This window comes from Bos grunniens, chromosome 3 (assembly GCF_055505025.1).
Source record: "Bos grunniens cultivar Pamir isolate PY7600 chromosome 3, Bosgru_T2T1.0, whole genome shotgun sequence".
In the NCBI taxonomy this organism is placed as follows: Eukaryota; Metazoa; Chordata; class Mammalia; order Artiodactyla; family Bovidae; genus Bos; species Bos grunniens.
In genome coordinates, this window is record NC_141167.1 from 28,010,450 (window position 1) to 28,038,161 (window position 27,712).

General features: G+C 39.6%; 1 protein-coding gene across 5 annotated transcripts in view; it reads left to right on the forward strand.

Annotated features, from left to right (window-relative positions):
- The first annotated feature begins 3,253 nt into the window (after positions 1-3,253).
- Positions 3,254-27,712, forward strand: part of SCP2 (sterol carrier protein 2) — a 118,574-nt gene continuing 94,115 nt past the window's right edge. For 2 of the 5 annotated variants that reach the window (XM_086388827.1, XM_086388830.1), the window contains exons 1-5: positions 3,254-3,393; positions 8,643-8,697; positions 13,739-13,810; positions 14,822-14,953; positions 16,193-16,257. In XM_086388827.1, coding sequence (XP_086244953.1) covers positions 3,325-3,393; positions 8,643-8,697; positions 13,739-13,810; positions 14,822-14,953; positions 16,193-16,257 — 393 coding nt within the window. In that variant the 5' untranslated portion in view covers positions 3,254-3,324. Of the gene's footprint in view, positions 3,394-8,642; positions 8,698-10,614; positions 10,784-13,738; positions 13,811-14,821; positions 14,954-16,192; positions 16,258-27,712 lie in introns of all 5 variants that reach the window. The other 3 variants (XM_086388828.1, XM_086388834.1, XM_086388838.1) reach the window with 2 other exon arrangements.

Genomic DNA, 27,712 nt, shown 5'->3' on the forward strand with positions numbered 1-27,712 from the left:
GTGAACTGAACATGAAAGCAAGGGGGGTATTCTCTAACGCTAGCCATCCCACATGGCCAGAGAATTCTCACCAAGTGATGTAGTGGGAGGCCAGAAGCCCCTTCATGTCCATCAAAAGTGGGGGATGCACATAGGGAAGTGTATGCAACAGCAGGGTGCTAGGAACAGCTCTTCAACTTCGTATCAAGCAAGAAAAAAGGAGATATACAAAATCCCTAGAACAACTGAATCTGTGTAAACTAAAACTTGGACACAAACAGTGCTACTTTAAATGCGGGGAAGGTTAGAGGGGTTGGAACTGGGGAGAAAGTAGACAAGAGGACCTTGCCCAGCTGGTGACACACAACGGACAGGGGAATGCCACTCACTGATTGCAAAGTCCAACCACTGCCCTTCACCCGCCTTTGCAGATAACACTACCCCCAAATAGAAACAAAACAAAATAAAACACAACCAAACAAAACCCAAGACAAGGCTCAATCAAAATGTTCTTGCCAGTGACTGCTGCGAAATTTTCTTGATTCAGCAGGACTCCAAACTCCACCAGCAGCTTCAGGGCAATCGTGCAGGGGGTCCCCAAGCTCTCCTCGGGCCTCTTCTCTCTCCCCTCCCCCCCACCCCCAACTGTGTCCTCTCCTCTGCTCCTCCTTTTCAAAAGGCCGGGCACCCTAAGCCAAATTGGAATTGGTTTGGCTGCCCAGCCCACTGGAACCTTGCTAGGAAGTTTGGCCTGGAAGGAAATCAAGTATTTTAAAGCTCTAGTGGGGGCTGGGCTTGCTGGCACCTAGTTCTACCCTTGAACAGGTCCCCTCTCTTTCCTCACAGCCCCGGGGAACCAAATATGGGGCTGAAGGGACCGATATTGACATAAAATCCCATCGGAATTACGGTGGGAGCGGCAGGTGAAGTGGTCACCTACCAAAGGATTTAGGCCTGGGGAGCCTCTACTGGCAGAGAAGGCAAAGGCATCCCACTCCAGTACTCTTGCCTGGAAAATCCCATAGATGGAGGAGCCTGGTAGGCTGCGGTCCATGGGGTCGCTAAGTGCTAAAGTGCTGCCTTGTGCTAGGCTCTAGGGATAGGGAGGAAAAGGGGAGATTCTTTGCCCCTTGTCTGATCAGGTGAAGATTTTACTAAGCTGATCCATTCTTAACCCAGGAATTCTTTACCTAGGCTAGTGGAGGCTCCTTAGACTCACCTGGAGAAACTAAACATTCATGCCTAGGCTTTACTCCCAGACGCTCTGATTCAGTAGAAAGTGGGCTCTGAATATGGATGTTCTGAACCTTTGGTGATTTTTATTGGTGGGGGGCACAGTATATATAAATGTGCAATTTCTATAAGGCCTTTTGAAATCATAAAAATGGCCTATGAACTGAGACTCCACTTGGTTCAGTTTCCTTTTAGAACTAAGTGTGTTTGTCTTTTGCAACCCCCTTGAAGCCAGTCAGCATCAGTTTGAACATGTCCCTAACCACCCACCCCTGCCCCCAGACAGGATACTCAGTCCCCTCAGAGATAGCTTGGTCAGTCTAAGAAACACCTCAGCTTGCCCCAAGTCCTCTGTCTTTTCACCTCCTGCCCAGTAACTCCTCAGCAGCCAGGTGGAGTTTTTGTTATTCTACAAGTCCTAAGAACAACTGGAGGAGGTAACCTTCCAACATTTGATGCTTTATGCCATGAAGATCTATGAGGGGCTCTTATCATACACCCTTAAGACTGGAAGGGGCCTCAGAAATTTTACAAACATACACACACACACACAGTCAGTTCTCAGATTTTGGTGTTAGTTATTTTCTAAAAGTTGCTGTAAACACAAATTAGTGAATACTGAACAATTGCTCCTAAGGAAAATACAGGGTTAGGCATCTGCAAGTCTCTGCGCACGACATATTTTGTCAGTTGATCAATAAATAAGCTGGTTTTATGTGTTTCTGTTTAAAGACATCTTGTTATTTGTATTTGCACTCGGGGCCAATAACACTATAACTCATGTATGAGCCAAGTTCAGTATTTTCTTCACAGTGCACCTCACACCCTCCTTGTATCTAGGTATACTTCAGGCACCATGGTTGCAGGAGATTTTTTAAATGGTGAAATCAACAGCAAAACACAAAAATGTGAAAAACATGGCACAAAATCATGAGAAACACGTTTGTTTACAGCATGAACTGGACAGGGTCTTGTGTAACCTCAACTGAAAACAGACATGCGGGGCAACTCACATTTTTCCCCCCGCCTCCAGAGCTCTTGGAATATTGACTTTGGGGTTACGGATACATTCTTATCAGTAGGAAAATCCGCAAATTCAGAATCAGCCAATAAAAATCATCCCCTAAATATATAATATATCCACAACATATATTTGGTCCCTGTTTCAAGTGCTAAAGGCTTTGCTTCTATCACCTCCCTTAATCCTCAAAAGACAAAAGGTCACACAGCGGTGACCTTTTCCACCTTTTCCACTTTCCTGGTGGCACAGAGGATAAGAATCCGTCTGCCAATGCAGGGGACACGGGTTCGCTCAAATCCCTGGTCTGGGAAGATCTCACACGCCCCTGAGCAACTAAGCCCCAGGTCGCCACAGCTACTGAGGCCGGGGCATCCAGAGCCTGTGCTCCCCAACAGGAGAAGCCACCACGGTAAGAAGCCTGTGTACCCAAGGAAGACGAGCCGCTGCTCCTTACAACTAGAAAAAGTGCGCAAAGCAAGGAACATCCCGCAAAGCCAAAAATACATAAATAACGAACAAACAAACCATATTATAAACACTAAAAAAAAAAAGTCACGGCTAGTGACAGGACTTTGGTTTTATTTTAGACATTCATATAATAAAACCCGTCCCCCCTCCCCCGTAGTGTATCTCTTCCAACTTCTCGACCTATAGGATACAGAGCAACTCCCAATATTTCAAAATTTTTCCTCAGGCTACTCTCGTGAATCCAGTCTTCCTTCAATCTCAGGCCTTGCTGCAGGCCACAATAGCCCTCAGCATAGACAACCTAAACCTGAAGGATTGGTACTAGGCTATAGAGCCTTTTTCAAGGGCTGAAAGGGACGGAGTTTCCAACCAACCGGTGAATTCTCGCCTTGAACTTTGTCCGCTTAAGTCCCCTAGCACTTCCCTCCCTGCACAGTCATCGCCGGTGTCTCCGCGCACGCGCACGTTTCCAGTTCTGCCCGCCCCGCCCCGCCCCTCGGCCGCCTCCTGTTGCTTCCCTGACCCCAAGAGCTCAGGCGGAGCTGCAGCTTCAGTCTGCGCCAACCTCAGACCTGAAAGCTTTACGTCCGCTGCGCCCGCCTGTGCCCACAGTGGTTCGAACAATGTCTTTGGTCGCTTCACAGTCTCCGCTCCGGAATCGGGTGTTTGTGGTGGGGGTTGGGATGACCAAGGTAAATAGAGCCATGAGTCCCCGGAGGTGGGCTCCCTGCTCCGCTCAGCCTGGGTGAGGCCGCGGGAGCCCTGAGTGACCGGGAAACGGGGGTTGGGGTGGGTTGTGGGGTGTCAGGACTTGTCGCCGTCCGTCTGTCTGCCCTTCCTACCGGAGGGCGCCACTGGCTTCCCACCGCCCAGCTCGGGTCCTTGTCTGTGAGGCATCAGAGTGGCGACTCGGATGGGTTGTGATGTTGATGTCTCTGCGGAATCATAATGTCTCAGTGTTGTTCTGCGGCTATATGTTCCTCCTTCTTCCCTTTTCTTCCTGGGGCGCAGTTTGTTAAGACCTCCTCAAGATGACCCAAACTCCGCACCTCCTTTGAATATGGGTGGAAACCTAAGTTGTGTGGACTTGTAACTGAGGCAAGGTTTGCCCCATACCCAGGAGGAAAGCAGGTCGTGAATGTCGCCAGCCCTGCACTTCCAGTAATACTCCGTGTTGGATCCCTTCTCAGTTGCAACTGTAGGAGTAGAAATCTCAGTGATGCTCAGCGTCTTGGCACAGGTGGCAGGTTTTCTACATCCTCCGACCTTTGCGTTTCTCACATGGTACTCTGCTTGCTACTCAGGAGGCCAGAGGCAGCTACAGTCTCACTTGATTGTATTTCTTGACATGCTCACTACCTTTGTGCTCTGCTGCTGCTGCTGCTAAGTCGCTTCAGTCGTGTCCGACTCTGCGAGACCCCATAGACGGCAGCCCACCAGGCTCCCCCGTCCCTGGGATTCTCCAGGCAAGAACACTGGAGTGGGTTGCCATTTCCTTCTCCAGTGCATGAAAGTGAAGAGTGAAAGTGAAGTCACTCAGTCGTGTCCGACTCAGCGACCCCATGGACTGCAGCCTACCAGGCTCGTAGAGAAAACAACAGAAAGCAAAGCAACAGAGGCATAACAAAGTTTGGGACGAAACTATCAGTACTTTAGCATCACCTCTGTGTTCTGTGCTCTGTACTCTAGTGATGCTAAAGTACTGATAGTTTCGTCCCAAACTTTGTTATGCCTCTGTTGCTTTGCTTTCTGTTGTTTTCTCTACTTAAGACCATTTGTCTTCACTTGGTTAACTTGTTTGCATTTTTAATACTCCCTTCCCAGGACGGAGCTCGGTCCCTACCTCTTTTGTCTGTTTTTTTTTTTTTTGTCTTTTATATTTTTTCCTACCTCCTTTTGAAGAAAATGGGCTGCTTTTCTGGGTGCCTGATGTCCTCTACCAGCATTCAGAAGTTGTGGAATTTACTGGGCGTTTAAATGTTCTTTTGATGAATTTGTGGGGGAGAAAGTGGTCTCCCTGTCCTATTCCTCCGCCATCTTAGGACCACCCCCTTGTTTGCATTTTTTAAAAGATCAATTCAGATCTTCTAGGAGAAGTTCTGATTCTCCTGACTGTCCCATAGAGCCCTGTACTTAACCTCTGTCTTAGTACTTTATATTTTATCCTGAAATTCTGTTTATATGTCTATATTCTTCTTTTGCATATAGCCATCTCCCAGGTTAATTAATTGCTATACCTCTGCTGCTGCTGCTGCTGCTGCTGCTAAGTCACTCCAGTCGTGTCCCTCTAGCACTTTGAAAATGCCTTGTGCTTGAAGAGCTCAGTAAGTGTTAGTTGAACACTATTAAATGCATATGCTTTGTGACAGAGGGTTCCTATGGGAAGTTCTCTTTCCAAGAAAACAACCTTAAACTTTTAAGGTCCTGCTCTGTGTTTCATAGACAGCTATGTATGGCAGAAAGGCAAGGGAAATCTAGGGGATCTTTGTATAAGGGCAGTAATCCCATTCTTTTTTAAAAAATTTTTATTTATTTGGCTGTGTCAATTCTTAGTTGCAGCACATGGGATCTTTAGTTGTGGCATGTTGGCTCTAGCTCCCCAATCAGGGATCAACCCAGGGCCTCCTGCATTGGGAGCTCAGATTCTAAGCCACTAAACCACCAGGGAATACCTTCAAAAAAAATTTTTTTTTTTTAAATTTATATACTAGTCCCCTCTTCAGGGCTCCATCTACATGATTACCAAAGACCCAAGTTCTTAAGGAATGTATAATATGGAGAAGGAAAGGGTAAACCATTTAAATATGATGTATTAGGACATTTTGGAGAAGGCAATGGCAACCCACTTCATTACTCTTGCCTGGAAAATCCCATGGACGGAGGAGCCTGGAAGGCTGCAGCCCATGGGATCGCTAAGAGTTGGACACAACTGAGCGACTTCACTTTCCCTTTTCACTTTCATGCATTGGAGAAGGAAATGGCAACCCACTCCAGTGTTCTTGCCTGGAGAATCCCAGGGATGGGGAAGCCTGGTGGGCTGCCGTCTATGGGGTCGCACAGAGTTGGACACGACTGAAGCGACTTAGCAGCAGCAGCAGCAGCAGGACATTTGGTTAAGTGTAGTAGATTGGAAATATGAATTTATTTCTTTTGGTGCTTTCCAACTCTCACAAAAAATGACAGTAAAGAAATTAAAGTATTAACCCATCGGGGTAAAGTGACTAGGAGAGGAAACAGTAGAACGATGTCAGAAAAACAGTGGATGATTAAAAGCTGATGGAAGTGTGGTTATTGATTCAAAACAGAAACTCAGAGCTCAAGTTCTTGAAGAAGGATTATACTGGTTGAGTCTTCCTTCAGAACTTGAGAAGGTTTAGGACCTGTGTGTACTAGATGTCAAGTAAGGTGGGAATGAGAGGAGGGAAGAAAAGCACTTCCCTGGTATAATTGGATTCCAAGATCCTTTTTACCACTAGGTCACTATCAGTTCCTTGTCAAGGTATTGGAGACTTGTTCTCTGGAGAAACTGAACTGATGCGTCTCTAGAATCATCTGACCTTTAGGTTTAGTGGAAGACAGGAGTGAGGCCCAAGTTGAAAAAAGGGAATTAAATGGAATTCTGTATAGTATTAAATGATAGTAATTACCAGCCCTGTTCCCAGAGCACTGGTGATCAGATACATGCTAGCTTCAGGGCAAATTTTGGAAATTATGTGAAAAGACTCCAGAGAAAAGTCAGATTATCACTCTACTCAAAGGGAAAGATTTTAATGGACTTGAGTATAGCAAGAGTATGAAAAGTTGATTGGTATTCTTTTAAATTCAACATTGCTTTTAGCCTGTCAAAAACTCCCACTTTTCACGTTTTAGTCTAGTATTAAAAAAGAATATCCACAATTATCTTAAAAGGCCATTAAAGTCCTCCTCCCTTTTCTAATCACATATCTGTGTGAGGTCAGATTTGCTTCATAGACTTCAACCTAAAAAATAATGCCAAAGGTTGAATGAAGAATCAGCTGTGTCAGATGAAAGAATTCACCTGCCTCCTATGAAAGCAGATATTAAAGAGAATTGCTCAAGTGCAAAACAATGCCCCTCATCAGTTTTTCTTGAGGGGAATATAATTATTTTTAATAAAATTATTTATGTTAACATATAATGGTTTTTTTTTTTTCTGAGTGAATTGTTATTTTAAATGTCCTGTTATACGTGCTAATAGGGTAAATATTGGTAACTATAACCCTCATGATCAAAGTTCTGGCATCTTCAGTGATTTTTAGGAATGTAAAGCTGTCTTGAGACTGAAAAGTTTTGAGAATTACTGGTTCTAATCATTGAGTACTAAGAGCTACTAACAACACAAAGAGAGAAAATCATATGCTTCCAGATGAAAAAATAGACCACTACTGATAGTTTTGCCAAAGAGATAGAGTGAGTCTGTAAGATTCTGGATCCAGCTGCCAATCTGTGGGACAGAGAACAGAGGAACAGGTTGAACTGTATGAGTATGCGATCTACAAAGTCCAGAGTGTGGGAAACTACTGTCCCAGCATCTGGGTTCTTTAATAGATGTGTTGAGAGGAAAAACATGTAGTGGAGGGGAACCTGTAAATTAAAAGAGAATTTAAAAGACCCATAATTTTTTTTAAAAGGCAAGGCTGAAATATAGTGTCCAAGACACTTGGGTGATAGAACTACGAAATACTACAAGGAAGCAATTATTATAAGGATCAGGATAATAATTACTTTGGGGGTGAGGCGGGGTTGAGGTAAGGGACAGCATGTTTAGAAGAGTGTGTGGAGTGGCAGGGAAAGTTCTGTTTTTTAGTTTGTGTGGTTGTTGTCAAAGATAAAGGTAGACACTAGGTAAAGTGTTAGGGCAGATTTTAATAAATAGTATGCTATTGCAAAAGTCCAATGTGCAGTAACTTTATATACATGTGAGTAGAGAAGAGGAATCAGAGAAGCTTGAATAGAATTTGGTGAAGGAGAGAATATTTGTCAATGATTTGTACAAGAGTGTTTGCTTAAACTTTAAAAAATGAGGCAGTTAACTCCAGGAAAAACAAAACAGATTGCTCAATGAACCACATATAATCATAATATACAACCTGGCTCAATAATAAGCAACATTGTCTTAATAAGGTAAGCTCTATGTAATGATTTAATTTAAAACTTATGTTTCCACTGTATAAGGAGGATGAAGAACTGTAAATATATAAGTGAGGTGGTCTAAGAGACCTAATTCTCATTGTCCCTTATTGAAGACTATGATATAACTTCTTAAATTGATAAGTCAAGAAATAATAGTATCAGAATATTTAGAAATGTGACATTTTATAAAAGAAATATCTGAAAGGATTGAAAATGGATGTTTTGGGAGCAAGTAAGACTAGTGAGTGGAGGGCAACAGATTGCTATTTTTATTATAGGCTTTAGGGTAGGTTTTTATTTTTTTTTTGCATTTCTTAGGAGAAGGAAATGGCAACCCACTCCAGTGTTCTTGCCTGGAGAATCCCAGGGACGGGGGAACCTGGTGGGCTGCCGTCTATGGGGTTGCACAGAGTCGGACACGACTGACGGGACTTAAAAGCAACTGTTGACTTTCCTTTTCTTTTATTTACCTAGCTCCTACTCATCCTTAAATACCTTATTTAAATAAATATCAGTTCCTCTGGGAAGGCATTCTAGTCCTCTGAGGCTGGGTAGTTGTCTCTCCCAGATCATTCTGTACTTAGGACCCTGTTGCATAATTGCCTGTCTTCCATTAAATAAGTTCCCTGTGGGTACAAACTGTATATTATTTATTATCAGAGTCCAGCAACACTGATAGAGACTCAGATTTTTTTGTTTAAATGACTAGATGAATGTATTTCTGTGGTTCTCTCTTGTGAGAGACTATCACCATAGTGTTTCCTTTTGTTATCTTCTGTATTTCTAGTTCACAAAGCCTGGAGTCGAGAACAGAGACTACCCTGACTTGGCAAAGGAAGCAGGTAAAAGAGAATATTTAGATCTTTGAACATTGTAGTTTATTGTGTGGTCTGTCTTGATTGTGGAGCAGCCTTGCAACCTTCACGGGAAGTTTTTTCAGGGCCAAGCAGTCTAAGCTTAGATATCAGTTGTTTAAAGGGAATTCTGGCTTCCAGAGATTAAATTGCCAACATTCAGTGGATCATAGAGAAAGCAAAGGAATTCCAGGAAAACATCCACTTCTCCATCATTGACTACATGAAAGCCTTTGACTGTGTGAATCACAACAAACTGTGGAAAATTCTTCAAGATTTGAGAATACCAGACCACCTTACTTGTCTCCTGAGGAACCTGTATGTGGGTCAAGAAGCAACAGTTAGCACCTTACATGGAACAATGGACTGGTTCAAATTGGGAAAGGAGCATGACAAGGCTATTGTCACCTGTTTATTTAACTTACATGCAGAGTGTATCATGGGAAATGCCAGGCTGAATGAATCATAAGCTGAAATCAACATTGTCAGGAGAAATATCAACAGTCTCATATATGCAGATGATACCACTCTAATGGCAGAAAATGAAGAGGAACTAAAGAGTCTCTTGATGAGGGTGAAAGCAGTGAGTGAAAAAGCTGGCTTAAAACTCAGCATTCAAAAACTAAGATCAAGGAATCCGATCCCATCACTTCATGGCAAATAAAAGAGGAAAAGGTAGAAGCAGTGACAGATTTTATTTTCTTGGGCTCCATAATTACTGTGGATGGTCACTGCAGCCATGAAATTAAAAGACGCTTGCACCTTGGAAGGAAAGCTATGACAAACGTAGACAGCATATTAAAAAGCAGAGACATTGCTTTGCTGACAAAGGTTTGTATAGACAAAGCTATGGTTTTTCCAGTAGTCATGTACGGATGTGAGTGTGAGACCATAAAGAAGGCCCAGTGCCGAAGAATCGATGCTTTCAAATTGTGCTGGAGAAGATTCTTGAGAGTCCCTTGGGACAGCAAGGAGATCCAACCAGTCCATCCTAAAGGAAATCAGTTCTGAATATTCATTGAAAGGACTGATGCTGAAGCTGAAGCGCCAAAACTTTGGCCACCTGATGCGAAGGGCTGACTCACTGGAAAAGACGTTGATGCTGGGAAAGATCGAAGGCAAACAGAGAAGAGGGTGGCAGAGGACAAGATGGTTAGATAGCATCACCGACTCAAGGGACATGAATTTGAGCAAACTCCTGGAGATAGAGAGGGACGGGGAATCCTGGCATAGTGCAGTCCATGGGGTCACAGAGTCGGACCTGACTTAGCGACTGAACAACAAAGGCTTCCCACACATGGAGACCTTGGAAACTTCGTGGTCCCATGAAGTTGTTTAGGTACAGTCCTCCTGTGAAGCCTTCCCCTTCCTCCTTTCCCTGTCAGATTGTTGCCAGGCAATTCAGAAAAGATTATTCTCATTTTTCATTAGACACTCCTTGTCTCTCCAAGTACTTGTGCACTCAGTGTTCGTAAATTAGATTTCATTTCAACTCCATTATACAGGTCTGTGTTTACTATACGGGAATCAGAGCATCTCTGTCCCCCAAAAGGAAGGTTCATGAGATTTGATTAGCTGATGTTGATTCTCTAGGTGTATAATATTCATTCAGTGTTTATCGTTTGGTTGTTAAATCTTTTCCTCCTGACTATTGTCTCCAAACAGCTTCTACTTTTCTTTGAAATAGGAAATGCTTTAATCAATTTTTCTATGTATTTTTTGTTCTATTTCTTTTAGTTAGTTAAAAGTGGTTACTATAAAAATGTATGGATGGAATATTTTGATTATAAGATGGTAATGTTGAAATGAAGTTATTAAGTTTGAGTTTACCTCTGGAATTGTCTAATAACAAGAAATTCAGTTTGATTGCCTCTATTTACTGATTACAATTTTCTTCTTTTGCAGACATTGTTAGGAAAATAAACTCAATTTAAAAAAAGGAATTTTTATGTAGAATATGCTTTTAAAACATAGCTTTGTTTTTATAAAACCCCTTGGTTCCAACTGTGAGAAGTGAGAGGGAGGTGAGAAGTGCAAAAGGGTGATTCTGTTCACGTATCTGATGTAGTTCCAGGTGAGTATGTTCACCTTCAGCCTACATCAGTCATGTTTAGTTCAACATGTATCTAAACGTCACTTAGCGGGGAAGCCCCTGAGATCCTATAAATGATTTTGTTCTCAGCCCTTTGGGCTTACCTGTCAGCTGTGGTGGTGAGGCAAGAGAATTGGTTTAAGGGAAGTCTTACCCTCTAATTCTCCAAACTGGTTTAGGAGGAGGTTCTGCTACCTTCCCTGCCCTCATTATTTCCTAAATGCATAGTGTAGAGGGAAGCGCAACCAGCAGGATTGTGTCCTGTCACATTATTTAGAGACTTCTTACTCTTTACACAGTCCTGCCCATCTTCTTTCCCTCAGAGAAAGGTTAGGAATCCCTCTGCAGCTAAATGCAAAGTGGTAAAGCCACACCACGTAACTCTCTGAAACTGTTTCTGATATTGAAAGTTACTTCTGTGCTTCCTTTGTTTTCTAATCTCTTTAACATTTTTACTTAATAATGATTTAAATCTGAAAATATATGAAGACAACCTGGTGTTAGGAGAAAATGTTCAACAAATATTAAGGAGTACATCCGGGTCACTTGGGAAGATTCAGTCCAAGTCTGGTGTACAGATCTCAGAGCCTTTGCCCTCTAAGTAGGGAAAATAAGGCAAGTTCACATACATGGTGAGTAGACCATGGGAGGTGCAAGATGCTTTGGCCACTTAGAGGAGTATCAGAGCACAGGCTAAACTTACACCTTTTCACCATAACTCATTCTCTCCTACTAATTATAAGAGCAATGCATGTTATTTATTGGAACATAGATATATATGTATATAATAATGAAAACAAAATTTGTAACCCAAGCCTGAGACAGTGCACTAAGTCGTGTCCGACTCTTGCGACCCCGTGGACTGTAGCCTGCCAGGCTCCTCTGTCTAGGGCATTCTCCAGGCAAGAATACTGGAGTGGGTTGCCAGCCTAGCAGCTGTTAATATCTTGGTGTGTTCTCTTTTAATATTTTTTTTCTATGGCTTTCTGGGATCATATTCTAAATGTGTATCATGATTTCTAAAACTTATTATTATAAGCTTTTCTCCTGTCACTTAAAACTGAAAAAAATTAAATTTTCATGTTTCTTTGTATATTTATGCCATATTAAAATTTTTTTAATTGTTTATTTTTAATTGAAGGATAATTGCTTTACAATGTTGTTGGTCTCTGTCACACATCAGCCTGAAACAGCCATAGGTATACACATGTCCTCTCCCTCTTGAACTTCCCCTCTCCCTCCATTCTGACCCACCTGGCTAGGTTGTCACAGAATACTAGGCTGAACTCCCTGTGCTACAGAGCAGCTTCCCGTTAGCTATCTGTTTTACACACAGTTACATAGATATTTCAGTACTACTCTCAGTTCGTCTGACCCTCTCCTTCCCCCGCTGTGTCCATAAGTCTACTCTCTCTGTTTGTAGGTTCATCGGTATCATTTTTCTAAATTCCATATATACACATTTATACATGGTATTTGTTTTTCTGACTTACTTCACTCTGTATAACAGTATGCTATCATTTTTGTTGTATATTTGCTTTACAGCTTTTTGACATTTTAGAAGAATGATAGTGAACATCTTGCTAAACACAAATATTTGTTCTCATCACTGGTTATTTTTGAGGACAAAGCCTAGAAGTAGACTCATTGGAGCAATGAATATAAACAGTTTCATCAGTCTTGACAGATTATTTTTCAGACCATTATTAGTTTTACTGGGATCATATGAGAATGCTCTTTTTTTTTTTGCTCGTACATAAAGCAGGAAAAGAAAGCTGGTTTGACTAAATCAATCCCATGGTCAATCATACATATGTCTTCTTCAGTTAAAAAATCTTTAAAGTGATACATTCATTTGGTTAGAACACACACACACACACAAACACACATACACACAGATGGTTTATACTTCCCAGACCTCTTCTGGGGCAACTTCTTTTAACTGTCTTGGCTTTAGTTCTTCTGTTGGTTATCTCCCTATCTCTAAATACTCTTTCCACCACAATTGTTCTCCTTTTCAGTTTATCAGTTTTAGATATCTGTTTGCTTCTCACTATGGTAGATGAGGATTTAGGTCAACCTTTTCTCTAGCTTCCACTCTCCTCTTCTTATTTTCATAATTTTTCTCAATTCCTCCAGTGGTCATTTCTACACCTTTGGATAGCTTCCTTGAAGCTTCTTTTCTTGTTCCATAGACAGGGTCATCTCTTGATCCTGGCTTTGTAAGATGATCGTATGAATGCTCCCACAGTTCCCCTCCTCAGCACTGACATTCTATCTTATTTGGCCCTCTGGATGAGCGATAGAGCGACAGAAATGAATAAGACACCTTGTCATTAAGGAGCTTTAAGACTCTTGGGGTTTAATATATTTATAGTTAGGTGTACAGTTAGAATAGGAAATGTTAAATATCAAAAAAGTGGTGTGAAAAAGTGTTACAATAGCTTAGAGGAAGAAATGATAATTTTTTTAAAAATTATTTTTTATTGAAGGATAATTGCTTTACAGAATTTTGCTGTTTTCTGTCAAATCTCAACATGAGTCAGCCATACATAGCTATACATATATCCCCTCCCTCTTGAAGTTCCCTCCAAATGATAACTTTTGAAAGGTAAGATAACTTCTGAAAGGCTGAGATGATTTGATGAAGGATTTTCATTTGAATCGATCCCTGGGTTGGGAAGATCCCCTGGAGAAGGAAATGGCAACCCACTCCAGATTACTGCCTGGAAAATCCCATAGACAGGTGTTGGGAGGATCCTGGCGGGCTGTAGTGCTTGGGGTCACAGAGAGTCGGACAGAAACAGCAACTGAACACACTAGAGTTAGAGAGTGACTAAACAGCAGCAACACCCTAGAGTTAGCTTTACTCTGGTCAAACTCTAAACTTATTTTTACTCAAAGTGCTATGTGATAAAACTTTTTTTGTTTTTATAGGCCAGAAGGCTTTAGCGGATGCACAGATCCCTTATTCTGCAGTGGAGCAGGCATGTATTGGCTATGTGTATGGTACGTGGAGACTATATATTCTAAAAGTTGTTCACCCAAGTCTATCATCAACTACATAAACAATACAGAAGAATTTGTGAATTTTAACCCTCAAAACTCAGAATTCAGGGTCTTATTTTCATTATTTTTAGAATTTCCTTATGTGTCAGCCTAGTTTAGTACACATATATATTTTGCCAATATTGTGTTGCCAATAAAAGGGACAAATTTACATTTCTTTTTCTTGGGGATGGTCTTGATCATTGCCTCCTGTACAATGTCAGGAACCTCTGTCCATAGTTCTTCAGGCACTCTGTCTATCTGATCTGATCCCTTGAATCTATTTGTCACTTCCACTGTATAATCATAAGGGATTTGATTTAGGTCATACCTGAATGGTCTAGTGGTTTTTCCTATTTTCCTTAATTTAAGTCTGAATTTGGCAATAAGGAGTTCATGATCTGAGCCGTAGTCAGCTCCTGGTCTTGTTTTTGCTGACTGTATAGAGCTTCTCCATCTTTGGTGGCAAAGAATATAATCAATCTGATTTCGGTAATGACCATCTGGTGATGTCCATGTGTAGAGTCTTCTCTTGTGTTTTTGGAAGATAGTGTTTGCTATGACCAGTACATTCTCTTTGCAAAATTCTATTAGCCTTTGCCTTGCTTCATTCTGTACTCCAAGGCCAAATTTGCCTGATACGCCAGAGATTTATATCTGATAATACACATGAAATATTGCTTCCTTTATCATGTAACCCTACCCAGATTGAGTTGTTTGCTATTACTTGGTCATTTCTCTACTTTCCTACCTCTGTGTTATGTAAATAAAGTGCATATATATATACTATGTTTTGAAAATTTTTGTATTTGCAGAATAAGTGGTGCTTCATGCTGAAACTGTTTCTGAGTAAGATGTCCATGTTTTATGTTAGACAAGGGCATAATACTAGAAAAATATAATGTAGTGTTATATTGCTTTGCAGCTCCATAATTGTCATGTTGCATAGATAATTTTCTTTTTTCTATGTAGGTGACTCTACCAGTGGGCAGAGGGCTATCTATCACAGTTTGGGACTGACTGGAATTCCTATAATCAACGTCAACAATAACTGTTCTACTGGCTCAACTGCTTTGTTTATGGCCCGGCAACTGATTCAGGGTGGTGAGAAGTGCCTGTTTGTCTAGTGTACTTAAATAGATGTGGGGTTATTGCCCTTCTTTTATGATGTCTCCATATGACCCTCAGAGGGATTGCTTTTTAATGTATTTTTTTAAATAAAAATTTTGATATATACTTTATATAGCACAAAAGTGTAGAATTCAGTGTTTTCAATATGTTCCCAGGTTTATGAAACTATCAGCACTGTTTAATCTTAGAACATTTGTATCACCCATAGAAGAAAGCTCTACCCATTAGCGGTCACTTCCCGTTTCTCCCCACAACCCTTGGCAACCACTAATTTACTTTCTGTCTCTATGGATTTACATATTCTGAACATTATATTAATGAAATCATATAATATATGACCTTTTATGGCTTTTTTCACTTACCGGAATATTTTCACAGTTCATTCATGTTTTAGCATGCATCAGTACTGCATTCTTTTTTGTGGCCAAATAGTAATCCATTGTATGAATATACTACATTTTGTTCACCCATTTATCAGTTGATGTACACTGTGCTATTTCTACTTTTTGGCTTTTATGAATAATCCTGCTATAAACATTTGTGTACAACTTTTTTGTGGCCATATGTTTTCAGTTCTCTTGGGTATATATCATAGTCTGTATTTCCAAATGTTCTAGGCTCCCTCATTAGGCCTTTTATTCTTCTGATTGTTGATTATTGCTCTGCTACTTGGTATTTTAATTGTTGGAGCTTTATAATGTCTCACTGTTGGATAATACTAGTAGCCCTTTTACCCCCTACCTTGTTATTTTTTTTTTTTTCTTTTTTTAAAGAAAAATTTTGGCAGTCCTGCTTGTTTTGCTGTTCATTTGAACTTTAACATCATTTTTAGAAGCCCCCTCTTTCCAAAAATAGTTCTGTTGAGATTTTGATCAAGATTCTTTAAAATTTTTTAAAATCTTATTTAATGTTTAAAAATTCACAATTAGCTATTTGTATTCGTTCTTCACTGGAACATATTTCCACATTAATAAAAAGTTTTATTAACACTCAAAATCAAGGAAGAAGTATATACTTTATTGATTTTTCCTTGTATCTAGAGGTGTATAAGAATTTTCTCTGTAATTTTCACTTATTACAAATTTTATAACCCCTACACTATGTTTTTACATTTTGTGTACATCGACATACTTGTTTAAATAGAAGTATTTAAGGGTATTTTGTTTGAGTCTAGAAATTTAATTTTTCAAGATAATTACATTTTCTTTCAAGGTCTGGCAGATTGTGTCTTGGCTCTTGGGTTTGAAAAGATGGAAAAGGGACCCGTTGCAGTAAATGTGAGTCTCAATTATTTTTATTTCAGAACTGTTAAAACACTATGAGAAAACTTTGCCCATCTGACTGCCATAAATAGAGCTCGCAAAAGCTGAAAAATGAGATTGTCTATGTATGCATGCATGTGTGCTGAGTCACTCAGTTGTGTCCAGCTTTTTGCGACTCCATGAATTGTAGCCTGCCTGTCAGGCTCCTCTGTCCCTGGAATTTAAGGCAAGAATACTGGAGTGGCTTGCCACTTTCTTGTCCAGGGAATATTCCTAATCCAAAGATCAAACCCTCATCTCCTGGGTTTTCTGCATTGGCAGGCAGATTCTTAACCACTGCACCACCTGAGAAGACCATATGTATGCATCGGTTCAGTTCAGTTCAGTTCAGTGCTCAGTCGTGTCCGACTCTTTGTGACCCCATGAATTGCAGCACGCAGGCCTCCTTGTCCATCACTAACGCCTGGAGTTTACCCAAATTCATGTTCTTTGAGTTGGTGATGCCATTCAGCCCTCTCATCCTCTGTCATCCCCTTCTCCTCCTGCCCCCAATCCCTCCCAGCATCAGGGTCTTTTCCAATGAGTCAACTCTTTGCATGAGGTGGCCAAAGTATTGGAGTTTCAGCTTTAGCATCAGTCCTTTCAATGAACACCCAGGACTGATATCCTTTAGGATGGACTGGTTGGATCTCCTTGCAGTCCAAGGGACTCTCAAGAGTCTTCTCCAACACCACAGTTCAAAAGCATCAATTCTTTGGCGCTCAGCTTTCTTCACAGTCCAACTCTCACATCCATACATGACCACTGGAAAAACCATAGCCTTGACTAGACGGACCTTTGTTAGCAAAGTAATATCTCTGCTTTTTACTATGCTATCTAGGTTGGTCATAACTTTCCTTCCAAGGAGTAAGCATCTTTTAATTTCATGGCTGCAGTCACCATCTGCAGTGATTTTGGAGCCCCCCCCCCCCAAAAATATGACACTGTTTCCACTGTTTCCCCATCTATTTCCCATGAAGTGATGGGACAGATGTCATGATCTTAGTTTCCTGAATGTTGAGCTTTAAGCCAACTTTTTCACTCTCCTCTTTCACTTTCATCAAGAGGCTTTTGAGTTCCTCTTCACTTTCTGCCATAAGGGTGGTGTCATCTGCGTTCCTATTTGGAACCAGTCTGTTGTTCCATGTCCAGTTCTAACTGTTGCTTCCTGACCTGCATATAGGTTTCTCAAGAGGCAGGTCAGGTGGTCTGGTATTCCCATCTCTTTCAGAATTTTCCACAGTTTATTGTGATCCACACAGTCAAAGGCTTTGGCATAGTCAATAAAGCAGAAATAGATGTTTTTCTGGAACTCTCTTGCTTTTTCGATGATCCAGCGGATGTTGGCAATTTGATCTCTGCTTCCTCAGCCTTTTCTAAAACCAGCTTGAACATCTGGAAGTTCATGGTTCACGTATTGCTGAAGCCTGGCTTGGAGAATTTTGAGCATTACTTTACTAGCGTGTGAGATGGGTGCAACGGTAGTGTGAGCGTTCTTTGGCATTGCCTTTCTTTGGGATTGGAATGAAAACTGACCTTTTCCAGTCCTGTGGCCACTGCTGGGTTTTCCAAATTTGCTGGCATATTGAGTGCAGCACTTTCACAACATCATCTTTCAGGATTTGAAATAGCTCAACTGGAATTCCATCACCTCCACTAGCTTTGTTCGTAGTGATGCTTTCTAAGGCCCACTTGACTTCACCTTCCAGAATGTCTGGCTCTAGGTCAGTGATCACACCATCGTGATTATCTGGGTCGTGAAGATCTTTTTTGTACAGTTCTTCTGTGTATTCTTGCCACCTCTTCTTAATATCTTCCCCTTCTGTTAGGTCCATACCATTTCTGTCCTTTATCGAGCCCATCTTTGCATGAAATGTTCCCTTGGTATCTCTAATTTTCTTGAAGAGATCTCTAGTCTTTCCCATTCTGTTGTTTTCCTCTATTTCTTTGCATTGATCACTGAGGAAGGCATCTCTTCTTGCTATTCTTTGGAACTCTGCATTCAAATGGGAATATCTTTCCTTTCTCCTTTGCTTTTCGCTTCTCTTCTTTTCTCAGCTATTTGTAAGGCCTCCCCAGACAGTCATTTTGCTTTTTTGCATTTCTTTTCCACGGGGATGGTCTTGATCCCTGTCTCCTGTACAATGTCACGAACCTCCGTCCATAGTTTATCAGGCACTCTGTCTATCGGATCTTGTCCCTTAAATATATTTCTCACTTCCACTGTATAATCATAAGGGATTTGATTTAGGTCATACTTGAACGGTCTAGTGGTTTTCCCTACTTTTTTCAATTTAAGTCTGAATTTGGCAATAAGGAGTTCATGATCTGAGCCACAGTCAGCTCCCGGTCTTGTTTTTGCTGACTAGATCCTGGTAATTTAGACAGTAAAGAATCTTAGAAATAATTTTGCTCAACACTTTTATTTTGTGAAACTTATGTTCATACAAGTTAGATCATTGAATCTGAGATGGACCTGTGTATTTAATTTGAAACATTCAAATTTTATTCATTCATTAAAAAATTAATTCCATTCAGCAAACTGAAGAGTGTCAATAAAGTGGGACTTCTGTTTTCCATAATGACAAGTCAGGTTTTTAAATCATTTCTCCTAATGATCACAACTGAAATATTTGAATGGAATAGAAATAAGATACCCTGAAGACACTGAAGAACTAACAGGAGAGGAACTGCAGGTGAATGCCAGAAAATTAAGATCAGCATTAGAAATTGTTTTTGCCTCAGAGGCCTTTGATCAGGAAGCCTTGACCTTCCATTTTGATGGCCCCCTAGGATGAAGGGGAAAGTAGTCGAAGCTCAGGTGCTCCGAAGATGAGAAATTTAATACCCACTCTCCACCTTTAACTGGGTGGACTCTGTAGGGGTAAACCTTTTAGGTAAAGGTGAACACAAAGTAAAATTGCCCCCTTTGATCTGATCTGATCCCCTACATCCTCTTTTTCCCTTCAGGAGATTACAGGGAGAATTGCCTTGGCACTGAGCTGAGCAAGGGAGAAAAAAAGAGGACAAAATAACCAGAAAACTTTTCACTGAGAATTAAGAAACCAAAGGCTATTTTTATCTGGGACTGCTGCCAAAATGCTCATTTACCTGGGTGGTGAAAGAAACATCAGGCTATGAATTGAGTCTGGACTTAGGCTCAGCTGGTAAAGAATCCGCCTGCAATGTGGGAGACCTGGGTTCAATCCCTGTGTTGGGAAGATCCCCTGGAGGAGGGCATGACAATCCACTCCAGTATTCTTGCCTGGAGAATCCCCATGGACAGAGGAGCCTGGTGGGTTACAGTCCATGTGGTGGCACGGAGTTGGACACAGCTGAGCAACTAAGTACAATACAGCACATGAATTGAGTCTAAGTTGGTTCCAGTTTGGTACCAATTACTTTCTACCATTAAGTTGCACTCAACAGAAGCAACTGCAAATTTTCTTTTGGAGGAAAGCATCTTCCTTCTAGGCTTTGAGATCTATTCAAGTAAGTTTTCAAGGACCTGCAATTAAAGATAACCAAGTGTTAAAGAAACAAGGTACCATATTTGAGGACCAGGAGAAAAAAGGAACGGTAAAAAGTGATCTCTGCAGACCTCTAAAGCTAGATACATTGGATACAGATTTAGGCATACTGGACGTGAGTTTGAGTGAACTCTGGGAGATGGTGATGGACAGGGAGGCATGGTGTGCTGCGATTCATGGGGTCGCAAAGAGTCGGACTCGACTGAGCGACTGAACTGAACTATGCTTAAAAAAAAGAAAAGCTTGAAAATACCTCAGGGGTATAAGAAACTGCAAAAAGGGATATTGTAGGCTTTGAAAAATACCAAATAGGATTTATAGAATAAAAATGAAATATTTAAAATTGAAAATTCAAAAGATAGGTTTGATAGCCAATTATACATGATTAAAAAAGAATTTCTAGTGAAATGGGACTAGAAATAATTATTTAGAGTACACTCTAGAAAGAAAAAAGTTTGAAAATAAGCAGGAAGTTATGATATATGGAGAATAGTGTGATGTTATAATAAATGGATAATTGGAATTAATGGGGAGAAGTGGTGAGAGAGAAAATAGGGCATAGGCATTTTGTCTATCTTTTCAGAAAATTAGCTGTTAGTTTCATTTATCTTTTTAATTTTCTTTTAAGCCTCTATTTCATTTATTTCCTCTCTAATCTTTGTTATTTTCTTCCTTCTAATGATTTTAGGCTTCGGTTATTCCTTTTTTTCTAGTTTCTTGAGAGAAAAGTTAAGTTGTTTATTTGAGATCTTTCTTGTTCTTAATGTAAGCATTGTTTTGAATATCCCTCTTAGAACTGCTTTTACTGCATCCTACAAATTTTGATGTATTGTATTTCCATTTTTGTTTGTCTCAAGGTACTTTATGATTTCTTTTTTGACTTATTGGTTGTACAGTAGCATGTTGTTTAATATCCACATATTTGAATTTTATAGTTTTCTTTCTGTAATTGTTTTCTACTTTTAAACCACAGTGTTTTGAAAAGATGCTTCCTGTGATTTCAGTCTTAAATTTCTTAAGACTTGTTTGTGGCCTAACGTATGATCTATCCTGGAGAACATTTTGTGTGTGCTTGAGAAGAATGTGTATTCTGTTGATTTTGAATAGAATGTTCTACAAGTCTCTGTTAAATCTATCTTGTGTAGTATCTTGTTTAAGGCTGGTGTTTCCTTATTGATTTTCTGTCTAAATGATCTGTTTATTGATGAAAGTGGAGTATTAAAATCTCCTACTATTATTGTATTGCTATCTATTTCCCTCTTTAGATCTGTTAATATTTGCTTTATGTATTTAGGTGCCGCTATGTTGGGTGCACAAATATTTACAAATGTTATACCCTCTTGTTGGTCTGACTCATTTATCATTGTATAATGACCTTCTTTGTCTCTTAGTACAGTCTTTGTCCTAAAGTCTATTTTGTCTGATGTAAGTACAGTCAACCCTTGAACAATACAAGTTTAAACTGCATGGGTCCACTTTTACATGGATTATTTTTCAGCAGCAAATACTACAGTAGTACAGTTGGTTGAACTTACTGATGTGGAACCGAAGATATGGAAGAGCCATGGATATGGAGGAATTGCACTTATAAATTATATATTATATGCAGACTATAAATTATATGCAGCTTTTCAACTGCATGGAGGGTCAGTGCCCCAACACTCATGTTGTTCAAAATTCATCAGTATATATCTACTGTAGCTTGGTTTTGGTTTGCAGTTGTGTGGACTATCATTTTCCATCTCTTCACTTTTAGTCAGTGGTATCCTTACATCTGAAGTGAGTCTCTTACAGGCTGCATATAGTTAGGTGTTTTTAAAAAATCTGTTATTAACTGTGTGTCTTTTGATTGGAGAATTTAGTCCATTTACATTTAAGGTGTTATTGTTAAGTATAGACTTACTGTGGAGAAGGAAATGGCAACCCACTCCATTACTCTTGCCTGGAAAATCCCATGGATGGAGGAGCCTGGTAGGCTGCAGTCCATGGGGTCGCTAAGGGTCCGACACGACTGAAGCGACTTCACTTTCACTTTTCACTTTCATGCATTGGAGAAGGAAATGGCAACCCACACCAGTGTTCTTGCCTGGAGAATCCCAGGGACGGGGGAGCCTGGTGGGCTGCCGTCTATGGGGTCGCACAGAGTCGGACACGACTGAAGCGACTTAGCAGCAGCAGCAGCAGCATAGACTTACTGCCATTTTGTTAATAGTTTTCTGGTTATTTTGTAGGGTATAGGTATTATTTGAAGAGATAATGGTTAGCATATAACTTGGACTGGCAAAGGACACTAATCTATAGATTGAAATTCCAGTGACTCCAAAGTAGAATAAATAAAAAGAAACTCATATATAGATATGTCACAGTGAACTGCAGAACAAAAGAAAAAAAAGCAATACAAAAGTAAAGAGAATAGTGGGGTTTAATATCTTTGTTTTGGGGCCACACTGCATGGCTTGTGGTATCTTAGTTCTCCAACCAAAGATTGAACTTGGGTCATCAGCAGTAAAACACAGATTCCTAACCACTGGACTGCCAGGGAATTCTCTTTTAGTATTTTCTTTGTATGGAGACTATCAGTACAACACAGGTTATAGACATTCTTTTTGTGTATCTATGGATATTGAGTTTGGACACATTAGCTTTAGAATAATTTTACCTTCTATTTGTGAAAAAGTAATTAGAAAATTATTAAATGAGTGTTTTAAGCAATTTGAAGCAACTTCTAAATGAATTTTTTGACAATTTTAAGACTAAGGGTCTGTAAATTTGGTTATTGACATCATTTTAAAGAGTTGTATTTTAGTTAAGAGTTTCCTTCGTTGACTCAGTGGTAAAGAATCTGCCTGCTAATGTAGGAGATGCCAATCCCTGGTACAGGAAGATCCCCCAGAGAAGAAAATGACAATCTACTTCGGTATTCTTCCCTGGGAATTCCCACAGATAGAGCCTGGTGGGCTACAGTCCTTGTCAGATATGACTTCGAGACACTCGCCCACCACCATTTTAGTTAAACCATAGTCTCTTCATCTTAAAAGTAGTCTTAATTTTAGTAATAATCATTTGGTAATGGTTTCTACTTTTTAGTTTTGTTTCTCCAGTGTTAAGTGTATAATTTCTTATCTATATATGTTTTCCCCAAGAGGGGAGTTGTTTCTTTAATTATATACTTAATGATTCTTTAAAATATGAGTATCTAGGAACTGATCTCTCTGGTAAATTCAGATTTTCCTGTAGAAGGTGCTACATTATAAAAATAGAATCATTGTTAGAAAATGAGTTGAAGACTTTTAGCCTTTCACTTGGGATTATATTGTTACCTAATGCATGAGATCAATCTCATTCAATTTTCTGTGTTTTAACATTAAAGGACCTCTACCCCATATTAATTTAAATCCATGTAATATTATCTCTTAGAATCAAAAGAGTGGTTGGAACATCACAGGCCTTCCAATCAACAGAAGCTATTTCCCATTTTCCCTTAGAGAGCATTTTAAGAAAATGGTTTAAGCTAAGTTGGGTCTTAAATATAATTAAGGTATAGTAACAATTTTTTTTTGTTTTTGGTGGTGTGGTGTAGGTTTTGGGATGTTAGTTCCCCAACCAGGGATTGAACCTGGCCCTTGGCAGTGAAAACGTGGAGTCCTAACCACTGGACTGAGAGGGAATTCCCTAAAATTGCTATATAATAAATAAGAATAATAATAAAATAAAGGTAATTAATGATCCTCCTGGAGGAGGAAATGGCAACCCACTCAAGTATTCTTACCTGGAGAATTCCATGGACAGAGGAGCTTGCAGGCTATAGTCCATGGGGTTGCAAAAAACTGGACACAACCAAGCACATACATACACAATTAAAGATCAAGGAAGACAAGTTGTTTCTAGTTATGGGATAAAACATCATAAGCCAAGTCATGAATGTTGGAATGAATATAGTAGGTTCAGGGGACAGTTTGAAAAACTGGATTGCAGGGTGGCAACAGGAAAAGATGCCAAATAAGATGGTTAGGTGATTGGCTAACAGAGGCACTTAATATTTATGTCACATAATAAATAGATGTTTTTCTTTCGTAGTTAATGGTAGATACCTTGATAACTTTTATTAAAACTAGAAAATAGTAAAATTCATCCATAGTCCGGCAATTTTAAAAAGTAAATATGTTAAAAGTCGTTTTCTGATTGTTTAATATTGTTCAAAAGTATATATGTTAAAAGTCATTTTCTGCTTGTTTAATCCTATTCTTCAGAGGTAACCAGTATATTTATATGTCCTTTCTTTTTTCCATATTTATAAAGGTATCTAAATATATTCATGTACTACACTACACACACATACATACTAACAATGTTAAAAAAATTTGACATGTATGTGAAGAAGATGAAAAATTTTATACATATTGCTCTTTCACGTTACAAATGGACAGATTTCCTGGTTTGAACATGTTGATAAACTTCCTTATTTTTTTAAGAAATTATTATAGTTTTTAACTGAAGGATAATTGCTTCACAGAATTTTGTTGTTTTCTGTCAGACATCAAATGAATGATAAACTTCCTTATTTTTAACAACTTTCTAGTATCCTTTTTCATGGCCATAAGGTTTTCAATTGATCCCTTCTGCTTTTCTGGTTAGATGGTTTACTTTTAATTTTATACGTGTTTTGTTTTTTTGTTTTGCTGTTACAGTGCTCCAGTCAACATTCTTGTACATAATATCTTTACTTTCTCAAGCAGTTCTGTCTTTTTTTTATCCCTTTTTTCCCTCCCACCATCCTCAAGCTAGTATTTCTGTAGGACAGAAGTAATTTAGACAATGTTTTAGTTAGAGGTGGCCCTGAAGATGTTGTACCGGTAAAGTGAAACCATAAAGCCCAAAGTGAAGTAATTACCCAGTGCCATACGACCAAGTTAGCAGTTAGTGATACAACTGTTGGAGAAGGCAATGGCACCCCACTCCAGTACTCTTGCCTGGAAAATCCCATGGATGGAGGAGCCTGGTAGGCTGCAGTCCATGGGGTCGCTGGGAGTCGGACACGACTGAGCGACTTCACTTTCACTTTTCACTTTCATGCATTGGAGGAGGAAATGGCAACCCACTCCAGTGTTCTTGCCTGGAGAATCCCAGGGACGGGGAAGCCTGGTGGGCTGCCGTCTATGGGGTCGCACAGAATCGGACACGATTGAAGTGACTTAGCAGCAGCAGCAGATACAACTGAGACCAGGTCTTTTGATCCAGAGGTGCTTAGCTGAAACTGATGCCTCCTGGCTTGTACCAGCTTGCAAGATCTGATTATGCATGCCTTTTTTTTTCCTATCTTTGCTTTCAGTGACATCATGCTAGCATATTCAAATTGGTCACTGCAGGATTATTTACACCCCCAAAATCAACAAATACTATCAGTAAGACCTCCTTCATCCAACATGAGCCTATTAAATATTTACTAGGAAACCACTGATTTAAATCTACCATCTTTCTACTTGTTTTCTTTTGTTCAATATCTTCTTTATTCCTTTTTTCCTCTTTGTCTTCTTTTCTGTTCATTGAGAATTCTTTATAATTTTATTTTGTCTGTTTTATGATCATATTAACTATACCTCTGGAGCTTTGTTTTTAGTGGTTTCATTAGGGTTTACATTCATCTTTAACTTATTCACAAACCCCCTTTAAATAATGTTATGACTGTTCACTGTAGTATGTTACATGAATCTTACAAAGTGTTTTTTTGGTTGCCTCTTCCTAGAAGCACATTTTACTATACATGTTATAAGCCCCTCCTCAGTGGGGCTTTTTGTCTTAAATAGTCAATATTTTTAAATTTTAATTAAAAAATTTTATTTATAGCTGCACTGGGTCTTCATTGCTGCACATGAGCTTTCTGTAGTTGCAGAGAACGGGGGCTACTCTAGTATGTGGGCTTCTCATTGCAGTGACTTCCCTTGTTGCAGAGCATGGACTCTAGAGCCCAGGTTCAGTAGTTGCGGTGCATGGGCCCAGTTACCCCAAGGCACGTGGAATCCTTCCAGACCAGGGATCAAACCCCTGTTCCCTGCATTGGCAGGCAAATTCTCAGCCATTGGACCATCAGGAAAGTCCCTCATGAATTATTTTTTGAACGAATTCTTAAAAAAGGAACCCTTATATTTTTTTCCATATGTTTATCATTTTCAGTGCTCCTTATTCCTGTATTATTGATCCAGAATTTCCTTTAGGATTATTTTCCTTCTGCCTGGAAAATCTGCCTTACCACTTCATATAGTACTGATTTGCTGGTGATATATTCTCTCAATGTCTGTGAGTTCTACTAGGTCTTTATTTACCTTTTTTTTGAAAGATATATTTGCTGAGTACAGAACTCTCTGTCAGCTTTACTTTATCTTGGTTCACTGTCTTTTTGGCTTTCACTGTTTTCAATTTAAAGTCTGTTATCATTCTTATTTTTTGTTCCCCTATACTTAATGTATATTTTACTTTGGTTACTTTTAGTATTTTTCTTTCTCACTGGTTTCAAACAGTTTTATTATGATGTACCTTGGTGTAGTTTTATCATGTTTTGTGTTATTGGGGTTTGTTGAGGCTCTTGGCTATATGAGTTATAGTTTTCATCAGATTTGAAAATTTTTCATCCATTATGGCTTAAACTATTTTTTTCTGACTTTTGTCTCTCTCCATTGTCTCTTTTCCTGACTCCAGTTACAATATCTCTAAACTTCTTGATTGTTGTTCCACAATTCACTGATCTTGTTCATTTTTTTTAAGTTTTTTTTCCTCCTCGTGTTTTAATTTGTTACTTGCTCAGGTTTGCTAATCTGTGCTGCATTGTTTAGTCTGTTAATTTCATTGAGTTTACTTTTCAGACAATATATATTTTAGCTCTAAAAAAATTTCGACTCTTTTTTATATCTTCCATATTTTTCTTTGTCATGTTCATGCTTTTTTACCTTGAACAAATGGAGTATGTTTATAGTAATGTTGCAGGAAGAGGGACCTCTTCCAGGGCCCAAGAGTGGGCTCTTGTCTAACACTTGGAAATGAATTATCTGAGGAGACACACGTGTTGACAAAGCAATATGACTTTATGGGGAAGGGGCACCCAGGTAGAGAGTAGTAGGGTAAAGGAACCCAGGAGAATTGCTCAGCAAAACTTTCAGTCTCAAGTTTTATGGTGATGGGATTAGTTTCTGGGTTGTCTTTGGCCAATCCTTCTTTGATTGGCCAAAGACTCAGTCTTTCCTGGTGGTGCACACATTGCTCAGCCAAGATGGATGCCAGTGAAAAGGATTCTGGGAGGTGGTCAGACACCTTTTGACTTTTCCCAAACTCTTCCGGTTAATGGTGGCTTATTAGTTCTGTGTTCCTTATCAGGACCTCCTGTTGTAAAATAACTCACACAAATGATTACTATGGTGCCTGGCCAGAGTGGGTGGTTTCAGTCAGTGTGCTTCCCCTAACAGTAATTGTTTTAGTGGAGTTTATTTATAGTAATTGTTTAACATTAAAACAATTCTGTCATCTGTATCATTTCTATTGATTGATTAATCCATTCTTTACAGGTTGTAGTCTTCATTTCATTGCATGCCTCATAACTTGTGATTGAATGTTAGACATTATGAATTTTGCTTTGTTGGGTGTTAACGGAATTTTTGTATTCCATTAACTATTTAGGAGTTTGTTCTGGGATAGTTGTTTTTTAGAAGTGGTTTGATCCCTTTGAGATTTGCTTCTGTGTTTTGGTAGGCAGAATCCAGAACAGTCCTTATTATTCCAAGGCTGAACGGAAGCTGCTATTCAAACAGTAACCTCAGGATTCCATTGATGCTTTTTGTGTTAGGAGATCTTTCCATTGTGGTTTTGAGAATAAAACTATTCCTGGCCCTACGGGAACATTGGGAATTATTGTG